Here is a 10924-nt window from a genome sequence, read left to right on the forward strand (position 1 = left end):
AAAAGGAACGGTTGTGATTGTTAGCATTGGCATGGTAAAATGAATAGTTGTGACTGTTAGCATTGGCTTGACAACTCTTTGCAGGAATACGTTTTTTTTATAGGTAGGATATGTAAATAATGTAAAAGGGTATTTTAGTAATTCTACTTTTTAGTTAAGGGCTTCCCACTTTTAATATAGTATATATATATATATATATAGATATATAGATATAGATAGATGTATGTACAGAGCTATTGGTGATATACACATAGCTAATAACTATACAAATTCAGATCATACCTCTTCTACATTATATTAACCGAGGAAATATACTCAAATCTAGTACTTCAACTGAAACTACAATGGTAAATTCATCAACTGATGAAGTAGGTTTATATTCCACGTAAAATCTGCGCCCTGAGCAGCTGCACTTGTACCCTATAATCCTGCAAGATTGTATGTTTGGACGAAGATGCTCAAAAGAGACTACAAGAACCTTACTAAACAATGACTTACAAAGCAAAGAAAAATTAAAGGTCGCATGCCATATAAGACCACAATGTATGCTATTTGATGATACCAATTCTCATTAACTGCCATTGACAGGCAGGAAACCTTCCCGTCATCTTTTAACAAATGTAGTTATGAGGAGGAAGAAAAGGGATACGCAAAATCTCATCGATGGATTTGATAGAAATAACGCTTGTAATTAAAATAGTGGCGGCTTTTAAGATTTTGATACTATAGTTTTGAGGTGAGAGTGGGGCTGAAATACACATTTAACTTAATGTATACTTGATTTTCACATATATATACATAGGGTCCGAGCTGATAGTCATAAGTCTGCTGAACCTGTGGAACCCCTCTAGATCTGCCACTACTGTAAACCATACACAAGAAGCACTTTTTCCTGGTTTATATCCACAGGGTTTTCTCAAATGGCATCCTGCTCAGCTAGTAGCATTAATACAGACCTAGCCAAAGTAAATGCTCCTCAGACCTTTAGTAACAACCCCTCTAACCCAATCCAAAATGGAAGAATGTGTAGTACTAAAACATTTACAAAAAGCTCCGAATTCTAGACATTAGTGCATAGAAGAGTAAACCATATATACCTGGATATTTACATGTATTCAGTTTTGACGTTCATCCTCATGCAGTTCTAAACTTTTTGCGCAGTCTGTATTGCACGCTTAAGAAGAGACCTATACTCTTGACTTCTCGACCATTCATCAATCTCACGTGCACGTAAAACAGGGAGTGGATGTGAAAGTTGTCTTGTTTGAGCATTTCTGAAGAGAAAGCACGTTGAAGAACTTAAAAGAGTTCAAGAAAATAACAAAATTGCAAGCCGAACTATCTCAAGATACAAGATAACTATATATACCTAATATACCACCCGACTGGGCTTGATGATGCTTTTTCATAAGAGCGAGCTTGCTCTAAGAATGCATCCACATTCAGTTGATCCGACAGAGATGGGCAGCCGCCAGCTAATTTCATTAGTACTGAAACGACCACCTCTTGTAGGAGCATGAAAAAGAAGGAAATTCATGGATAAGATTTTCTGATGTGGTTAATGCCCTAAAATGTGAATTTACTGTTTGGGATTCCTCTACCTTTGGATCTTGAGCAACAAGAAGTGCTGCACGATCACAAGTGAGTTCTGCTGCTCGAAGCCAGCGAAAGAGCTGTTCTTCAAGCCTCTGAGCAATCAAACCACCAATACCTGTGGGTGGAAAAAGAATTCGAAATCATTTGAAACTGAAGCCCGTCTTTGCTTGCAGCTACTTAATTATTTTCCCATATAATACATGCTAGCAGCTACGAAACAAATGATTCACAGATAAAAGCTTTGCGCAACACTTACCTAAACTTACATAACTATACATTTTGGTATATCTGATATAGTCCCCCTTCGGGGACATCCGGTAAAATATAGAAATTAATATGTAAAGAGATCAGTTCTCAACCCATTCATGTTGAAGCACTTCTATAAGAATTATGTGATACGAATATAGTAATACTTGCTACTTCTAGCTGATATTTAACATGGTTAACTTACTAATATCGCCTATGTTATCTATTGTTTAACTTCTGTATCCTAGCCCTTTGAGTGTTTATTGGCCAGAAATGGCTGGATTCTCTGTTGCTGTTGCAATTTTCTGTGTCATGCAAAGTAGAATGTAAGTCATACCAGGAACAGTATAGGCACCGAGAGTGAGAATATTTGCAAATGTCAACCACACACCATGATCACATTTGAGATGACCTAACTCATGAGCCAAGACTGCCTGGAATTTAAAACAACAAAGGACATAAAAGAGGCAAATAAAAAATATGCAACAAAAATTATAAGTTGAAATAGAGAAGAAAATTAAGGAACTACAGAAGACAAAAGTGAAAGAATCACATCCTGAGCTTGAGAATTCGAGTTAGCTAAAATTGTTAGGATGATTTAATACATGAAAAAGAAAAATAAGAAAGACAAATCGAAGTACATTAAGATTGTCAAATAATTCTTAAACCTGCCATAAGGATATACTAACAAAAAGTTTCAAGCAATCTTAGAATCTTATGGTTTAACTGATACCTGCCTTTTCTTTGAAAATGCATACAAGAACCACAAGAGCAGATAATAACAGCAATGATTTGAAAGTTATTTTAAGTTAAAGAAAGAATCAAGACCTGCAATTCCTTTCGACTCAGCAGCTCCACAAGGCTTGTATGAACAACTACAAAAGGCTTTTTACCACTGATAGCCAGAGTATATGCATTGGGTACAGGACTTTGACGTACATATAAGTCAGGAGCCTCAATATTGAGTATTCTAGCAGCCTCAACCATTAAGCGATGAAGTTCAGGCAGCTGAAAGACATGCCAAATCAGTTAGATGAGAGAAATTTTCTCTGACCTCTTAATCTTTAACGGCAAAGTACGTTGGAACCAGCACGAGGTCCCAGGCCACATACTAATAAACGTGAGAAGCTAGTTCATAGTAGTCAATACAAGCTCAAAGAAGAACTCAGAGTTGCTGAATATGATGATTAAGACAAGGAAATCCGACTAGAGATAAATCTGGAAGGAAGAAAGTTTTACTCCTCAAAGATGTAATCCATTTACTTATGAAGTATATGAGCAACTGTTAAGCTGACGTAGTAAGACTATCAAAACCTTTTTAGAAAAACCAATTACAAGCATATGAGAATTAAAGAATAATCTGCTCCATAAACATAATTAGGGATGTCAATCAGTATATGAGAAGGCTGTAGAAACAAGTTATTGAGACCATAAAAGGTAAACAACCATCGACAAGGGGGGCCAACCGGAAGTTGACAATTTTATGTGATTTCGAGAGATGATTCTACTACACAAGTAAGCATCCATAGAGCATAGGAAGAAGTGCTATGAAAAGATCTAACAGCAACGTGGATTAAGTCATTATCACATAAAGGTCTAAACTGAAAAATGAATGACCTGATTCTCAGAAACAAGAACTGATGTCCCTATGTTCTCCAGAAGCATAACTTGCTCCGAAACACTCCCTGCAATAACATCTTCAGATCAGATATACAGATTGACTTCAACCATTTGTCACGAAAAGAAAAAGCAATTAGCCTTAACATAAAAACTCATTATTACTTAAATAATGCCCCAATTTCCATGCTATGTCAAGATGACAGGATAGTAAGGCACTTTTTTCCAGGTGAACTTCTACGCAACCAAGTATATTCATTGTAGTTATTTTCCTTTTCACCTTATTGATTTATAGATGTTATACATAGAGTACCTGAAGGGTTCCCCATTGTTGCAGACTTTAAATAAATAAGTAAAAGTGCCATCGCTCTAAATTGTTGCAGATTTAAACAATACAAATAATACTGTGATATCCCTAACATTTCAAGCTTCTAACTGAGATGGCTTAAAAAATTCAACATTTATCACATAAAGCAAGGTTACGGTTATAGTACTGGTTACGGTTTCACGTGAACCAAGCAGTTTTTGCCCAGACCAAGTATATATATATTCATTAAATATTTCTAACTATTCGACTGTGAAACCAATTATTATTGTTGTAGGAACCATAAAGTAGAAATGGCATGGGATAGCCACTTTTTAACATAGTATTTATTTTTTATCCAGTATTTTTAATGTTGAGCATAAATAGCCACTACTCTATTAAAATTAATGCGAAAAGACGTTTTTACCCTTTCTTCATGACTGTTGTGTAAATATTAAGGACATGGTGTCCTTAACATTTACACTGCACACATGAAGTTAAGGACGTCATGTCCTTAACATTTACACGGCATATATGAAGTTAAGGACATGACAGGACACTTTGTCCTTAATATTTACACAACATTCATGAAGTTAAGGACAACATGTACTTAATATTTACACAACACTTATAAAGTTAAGGACACTGTGTCCTTAACATTTACACCGGACACATGAAATTAAGGACACTATGTCTTAATATTTACACAGCACCCATGTCTAGCACAGGGGTATTTTAGTCCGGGCGGATAAAAAGAGTAAATACATTTTAAACCGTGGCTAAAGAGTAAAGACATCTCTAATTAGTGGCTAACTGTGCACTTTCCCCAACCATAAATGTCAAATCTTTAGATCCGCCTATGTTTCACCTTCACCCATAAAAATGTTTCACCTACGTGGTCCAAAGCTTACATTTGACATTTTGTAGATTTAAAATAAATAATAAAAGTGGTATGTTTTAAGACAAGGCGATTTACATAACTTCAACAACCATGGTTCGTAAACAAAAGCACTTACCAAGTAAGGCTTTTCCAATGTCGTTGAGACCAGGTATTGCTCTCAAAAGCAACGTATTCTGCGCAACATAAGAATTAAACATCAAAAGACCAAAATCAACTTAAAATTATGCAAAAACGTAATAAATTTGCTTATTCCTTTTTTATAGGAAGACAGAAGCAGAAACAACTGTACCAATAACATAGTATGCATTTTACCTGTCTGTCAAGAGGATGTCTGAAATCATCGGCGTCCAAATCACGAAAAGTTACTAAAGCAGCTCGACACACAAAAGACCTCAACCTTGTTGGATTGGTCCCCAACTTCTTCAATCCAAAAGGGCAAAGTGAATTGATTGGAGGATTGTTAGAGGAAGAGTTAATGAAAAGAGATGACAAATTTAGTGGTGCCACTGCCATAGGAAGAGGAACGGAAGCCATTGGAGGTCCTGGATTTGTTAGCGTCTGAATTCTGCTCTCTGCTCTCTAATCCAAGCCTTTAATTGGTTTAATTAAAGTCGCCACACGCAATATTTGGTGGCTTTGTTTCTTTTTATGGAAGCGTAGTTTTGTTTGTGACCACAGCCGTACTCTTGGTAACTATTCCCCGCCATTTCATTGTCCCTTGACTTTGACTCTTGTTAAAAAAAATATCGGCTCTTAATTAAATATCTCAATTTATCTGTAGTTACACAAAAACGGTAAACAAATTTTCGTACAATGAAATTTACTTTCTTTAAGCTTTTAGTTTACTCTTATCTTTTCCTACATTTTTTTATTATTTTGTAATTATATATTTATGTTATTTTTAAAGATATAACTGTTACTAGTATAATTATGAGAAGAGATCACATTGTGTTGTTTATCTCCAAATGCAATTTGAACTTGAGACTTCATGATTCTCCATTCATTTCATGAACCATTAAGGCCAGCGCCATACCCTTGAGTGCCTCGCCTTTTATGCATTTATCTCAGACAATTAGACCAACGTCCTTTGAAGTCGATAGTCGATACTGTTGTATTCTCCAATTCAATTGAATGTAAGCCTTTCTAATTTGTTATGAAAGAAAATTGTTGTCCGCTTTTAAAATATCTGTTACTGATTGTTGCAAGGCACGGCCAAAACCCTGCTACACCGTTTATGCATCATAAAGAAGGTAAGATAATAATCACAACCCGCATCTATAAAATTATTTGTTCTTTTTTTTTTGTTGGTAATTATGAATTTTTATTTATCAAGGAACATCATGTACAAGTATAGCAGAGACCCAAATTCATGTGTTCTTTCCTTTAACAAAGTGATTGACATCTTCTCTTTCTTCGTTCAGAGAATCATAATCATATTCTCCTACCGAGCCAGAAGTTGAGTAATTGACAAACTTTTAGCCCAACAGCCTGTTCACCATCAATTTAGTACTCTTGAGCTTGGTGGGCAAAAACATTGCAGCCAGCAAAAGACAGAAATACAGGTAGTTCAGAATTCACTGCACAAACTGGATTAAGCAGAAATCCACGCAGAAATAGAAATACATACGATCTTTACTCATTACATAATCATATAATTACTTCTCAAGCTTACTACACGATTTGTGAAGCTACTTTGCAAACATCTCCACAGAGAATCATTACACTTATTTGGCTACAAAAGACAATCCTACGATTAAGTCCCTTCAGACTTACCACCGAAGCTTGCGCTTTGGAAAATCTGCGGAAAGCACACCGCTGACGAGCACAACACAACCTATAACATTCACATACATTGCTACAATTTGTATATGCCAATTAGTCCGTTACTTCAGCATTCCTAGACACCAGCTTTTTCGCAGAGGTCTAGCAAGTCCAAAGTCTGCATAACAAATAAGCTTTTAGATAAGCAATTTTCAACCTTACAATAACTGTCACATGTGGGGGAAACAGTCCATGACAATATTTCTCATATTACCTCCGGTATGGAGAGCTCAAGACGGAACTTGGGACCATCATAGTGATGCAAAACTGGTCTAAAAGCATCTTCCTCCAATGGCTTACAGATTTTCCTAACACGGCTCCTCACCTAAGTGTAAATGCATGAAACTCAAAAATCAATACAGATGCATCAAATACCTATAGAAAAAATGAATTGCTGTTTCATTTTTTATGAAATAAAAAAAAATTGTGGATTCATATCTTTACCTGAGCAGGGAATCTTGATTCTCCTTTGCACTTTTTATCTTCCCAAGCTGTTGGATCAATGTTAGAACCTCCAAAACTTGCTGCCTGTCCAGAAAATTGTTAAAGAAATGGTTAAAGAGGAGATTCTATGCGTTGAATGAAGCATGCAATAGAGAACTAGTATAGCTCATTTTTTACAGGTATAAAATAAGAGGCCAGCAACTTAAACGGCAGTAATATAATAAGGCCCCTCACCACGTAAACTGCAAAAAGAAATTCCTTACTGCTTTTTTTTTTTTTTTGGTGATAAGAAAGAATGCAAACAGCAACTCTTCAAACGACTATGCTTGAAGGATAATGAAATCTTAACATTAAATAAGAAGGAAAAAACTATGGAAAGAACAGGTATTCACTGTTCCATGGGAAAAAAGTTAAGGTCCACACTGCAAGCACGTTCAAGCCTCCCAAGGATGAAGGCGTGAGTGTGTATGCTACAATTTTTCATAATTTCAGGCCTTTTAGCTAATTGCGCAAACCAGTTGATGTTATATCTATTGTCACACCAGTAACAACAAAAAATATCGCAAACTAACCTCAAAGATACCATGTAACTGGTGAGTAGTATAATTATAGAGGAACAAGGGTAAGCCTGGTGTTATCGCCCTCACAGAATCTCTGTACCTTGGAGGTAGACCTGCGAAAGAATGATTGAACTTGTTACAGTGGAAACAATTTCTTTTTTCATCACCATCTACTTATCAATAGCTTCAATTTTTATCAACAGTTTGCTTTATTGGCACAAATAGAATCCTAGAACTTTCGAGATTCAAATCCAATAAGGATCTCAATCTCCTTTCTTTGCAAGTGGTTCTAACTCAAGGCACCCACAAACACCAAAAAGCAAACAAGATATAAGATGCATAATAACTGACAACTCAAACAAAGCAGATCTTTTTTTTTTATGGTAAATGATGTTTATATAAACAGGAACAAGTTACAAAATTTGACATTTGTGTCCTTCAATCATCACTCTTTCATTATCATTTCCATATGGTTTGCTTCTATAATAAAGAATAAGGTATAAGACCACTATTCCATCCATAGTTTTTATCAAAAGGATCAGAATGCAGAAAGGTTTTTTTATATAACCCTATGTATTAACAAGATATAAATATGATAATATTCCATGTAACAAAATCAAGACCATTTAGGCAGATAGCTTAAGATGCTAGAGAAATACCGAACAGCTGGCGCTTTAAGTCTTCCTGCATCGTGTCATTGTTGCAAACAAATATATATCCACCAAGAACCTCATTCCTGGGCAGCGTCTCGGCAGCAGGCAAAGTCTTAAACCTCTTGTCAGCGGCATTATTCCCATTGGTGCTCTCACTGTTGTTATTGTTGTTGTTGCTTTCCTTTGTGTGGTTCCCAACGTTGAACTTGCTTAAAGACACATTTCCCAAGTTGTTGATGTTGGGTTTAAGATAAGCTGAATTCATGTTGTACATGCCATTCGTAATGGAACTCTTCGACGTATTTTCATTCATCTTGGTATCCAAATTCAACATGTAGAAGTTAAGGCTTTCCCACTTGTTATCTTCCTGAAACCCTAAATTATCCCTGGGCCTAATTTCAGATGAGCCTTTTGAAAGGTCTAGGTTATTCCTCCGCTCACCCTTGGACCTTATCTGCTGAGCCAATTTCATAGCAGCCGTTGACCATTGATGATCCTCCGAAACTTTTGATTGTCCTCGGAGCTCATCGCCAAACTGCCAATAGCTGTGAAGACTATCCATGCTGCAATATCTGACAATAAAAGCATACCCCAAGAATCACTACAAAATATATTTTCAGCTAAAGCAGATAAAAAGCCTAAAGTACTCATGACAAGTGAGTCCATCATAGAAACTTAGGCTATATACATATCATAGCAACAACAACAACAACATCGCCTCACTCCCAAACAGCAGCCGGCTATATGAATCCTCATGGATCATGTTTCCCCATTTAAGCTCAACTCATGTTATTATCATAAAATAAAAGTGAAAAAAAAGAGTTCTAATAATAATGATAATAAAAAGATTAGAAGTTCTCTACATTTTTAATTGCATATACACCTTTGATAAGGTCAAAATACTCCTAGAAAAGCAAAAGGTTCAAATTCAACTTACTTACAAGACTAAAACCTATTCCCAGCTAGTAGGTAACAGGTATAACCTATATACATATCATAGCAAGACGAGTCAAAGACTGAAGCAATGCTTAGTGGAAAGCAGTTTCAACAGAACAACTATTATGTCAATTATCTTGTAGAGATAACAGCAACGAAATTTTACCACAGGTAAAAGCTGGAAAAAAAGAAGAGTTTGCCTAAGAATAAGACTTGAATCAACAAAAAATTTCAGTAAAATTACTAACTTCAGTGAGAGCAGACAAGTTCTCCAAATAAGAATAAGTTAAAATGTGATTATAGGAAAAGTAATTCTCAAATCAAGCCCTAGACAGGACAGTTAAGAAAACATCAAGCTATGGCGATCCAATGAATTACAGATCAGAGCATCGACATGGAAATGCTAACTATAATGCAGCAATAAACTGATGTGACTTGCACAGATGCATGTAATCAAAGATTAATGAAGTTCAAAACTAGTCTTACTACGAAAATTGAGAGCTTAATTAGCAGATCAGCCAAAAAAAAATCTTCAACTCAGAATAACCCTAGATTTTGGGATCCAAATCTGGAGAGAGAGAGAGAGAGAGTCACCTTTATCTGCTACGCTGCGAAACTCCGGAAGATGCGACAGAGGAGATGCTGGGCCAGCTTTTTGGATATTTATAGCCAAGACTTTCAGCTGAGATGCCCACACTTATGAGCTAAATTACATTACTGCCATGCCTATTCTCAAATTCCCTTGGAACAGAAACTCTTTTCAAATATATATGGAGTAACAAGTTAAAATATTTTTGGTATTTAGTGGTTTTTATCATGCAATGCTAACTTCATTAAAATATATTATTAAAGACAAAATGAGAAGATTAATATTAAAAAGCATCTAAATATATGAAGGTATCTATCTTTTCGAATAGACAAAGAATGAAGAAATGGCTTGTTAGATGAAGATGATAGAATATTACTTTATACATTTTTATAATTTTCGAAAAATTTAGGTTTATTTTAACTATTTAAATTTAGTTAATGTAATATTTTTATCAAACTAACTTATTAATTAATCCAATAGTTTCTCCCATTGTTATTAAAATACTTGAGAGCTTAAATTAATATCTAAAATGTCGAGTACAATCAAATATGTACTATTGTATAAATAAAATCAAAGAACATAAAATGGTGAAAAAGTGTGTAACTGAAAAATTGAATGTTAAGAATACTAATCAAGTGAGTCGTATGTGAATAGAGGTAGCGCTATAACTTATTGTAAATATTTGATGCGAATAAATTTTTATCGTGATGTTATTAGTGTGCTATTGGGCATGTCTCAAAACTATATAAGAAACCAAAAAGGGTTGCATCTTCCTTTTAAAAAGTTTCTAAATTTATTTTAAATAAGTAAAAGATAATAAAACAGATTCCAACAATATTAAATACAGTCTAGATTCTATTTCATGTGCTCTACAAACTACAACATTCAGGCCACATTCACTGTTCCCCATGTTGATGAGTTGGGGAGTGGTTGGGGTATTATATAATTTTGTTAAACCCAAGTTATTGCTTAAGCTAGCATTATATTAGAGTTTTATTATTGGTTTTCTTTATTGGTTTAATCTTAAGTTGTTAACCATTAATTGGAGGGGATTCAAATGAGAGTAGAATTGCGCTTTATAAATATTAAGTTACATTTCATAAATGCGATTTATAAGATGACTTCACATATGCGATTTATAAGGTGAATTCACATATGCGACTTTACAACACCCCGAAAAATTTCGAAGTGTTTAAAGAAGAGCGGCATTGTTAATTATATTAATTCGCGTGTGAGCAAGGGCTAATGATATAAATG

At 35.0% G+C, this 10924-nt stretch overlaps 2 protein-coding genes across 4 annotated transcripts; both read right to left on the minus strand.

Moving 5' to 3' along the window:
* Positions 1–226: 226 nt before the first annotated feature.
* On the minus strand, positions 227–5311 carry LOC109207367 (protease HtpX homolog). 2 transcript variants are annotated; one of them, XM_019370268.1, is made up of 9 exons: positions 4977–5308; positions 4780–4837; positions 3460–3527; positions 2671–2850; positions 2180–2276; positions 1602–1711; positions 1370–1503; positions 1098–1274; positions 227–428 (listed from the first exon to the last, which is right to left on the minus strand). In XM_019370268.1, exons 1-8 carry the CDS (start codon positions 5196–5198, stop codon positions 1145–1147), a joined length of 999 nt encoding a protein of 332 aa, XP_019225813.1. In that variant the 5' UTR covers positions 5199–5308; the 3' UTR covers positions 227–428; positions 1098–1144. The 2 variants fall into 2 exon arrangements, with proteins under 2 accessions (XP_019225813.1, XP_019225814.1); XM_019370269.1 differs by lacking the exons at positions 227–428; positions 1098–1274 and having other exon boundaries at positions 1426–1505; positions 4977–5311.
* An 871-nt stretch (positions 5312–6182) lies between these two features.
* LOC109207368 (B2 protein-like) lies at positions 6183–9754 on the minus strand. 2 transcript variants are annotated; one of them, XM_019370270.1, is made up of 6 exons: positions 9673–9754; positions 8149–8714; positions 7502–7602; positions 6930–7013; positions 6700–6810; positions 6183–6603 (listed from the first exon to the last, which is right to left on the minus strand). In XM_019370270.1, the coding sequence occupies exons 2-6, from the start codon at positions 8702–8704 to the stop codon at positions 6562–6564; spliced, it is 894 nt and encodes a 297-aa protein (XP_019225815.1). In that variant the 5' UTR covers positions 8705–8714; positions 9673–9754; the 3' UTR covers positions 6183–6561. The 2 variants fall into 2 exon arrangements, with proteins under 2 accessions (XP_019225815.1, XP_019225816.1); XM_019370271.1 differs by lacking the exon at positions 9673–9754 and adding an exon at positions 9565–9647.
* Positions 9755–10924: the final 1170 nt, after the last annotated feature.

Source organism: Nicotiana attenuata, unplaced genomic scaffold, assembly GCF_001879085.1.
Source record: "Nicotiana attenuata strain UT unplaced genomic scaffold, NIATTr2, whole genome shotgun sequence".
NCBI classification, from domain to species: domain Eukaryota; kingdom Viridiplantae; phylum Streptophyta; class Magnoliopsida; order Solanales; family Solanaceae; genus Nicotiana; species Nicotiana attenuata.

What these genes read in the sequence shown, in the direction of transcription:
- LOC109207367 (XM_019370268.1), bottom strand. Translation starts at nt 5,198, where the DNA reads ATGGCTTCCGTTCCTCTTCCTATGGCAGTGGCACCACTAAATTTGTCA. An exon ending in TTGTTGCTCAAGATCCAAAG is followed by an intron (nt 1,504 to 1,601) that starts GTAGAGGAATCC and finishes CTCCTACAAGAG; the next exon opens with GTGGTCGTTTCAGTACTAAT. An exon ending in CCAGTCGGGTGGTATATTAG is followed by an intron (nt 1,275 to 1,369) that starts GTATATATAGTT and finishes CTTTCTCTTCAG; the next exon opens with AAATGCTCAAACAAGACAAC.
- LOC109207368 (XM_019370270.1), bottom strand. Translation starts at nt 8,704, where the DNA reads ATGGATAGTCTTCACAGCTATTGGCAGTTTGGCGATGAGCTCCGAGGA. An exon ending in CTTAAAGCGCCAGCTGTTCG is followed by an intron (nt 7,603 to 8,148) that starts GTATTTCTCTAG and finishes ATTCTTTCGCAG; the next exon opens with GTCTACCTCCAAGGTACAGA. An exon ending in AGTTACATGGTATCTTTGAG is followed by an intron (nt 7,014 to 7,501) that starts GTTAGTTTGCGA and finishes TTTTCTGGACAG; the next exon opens with GCAGCAAGTTTTGGAGGTTC.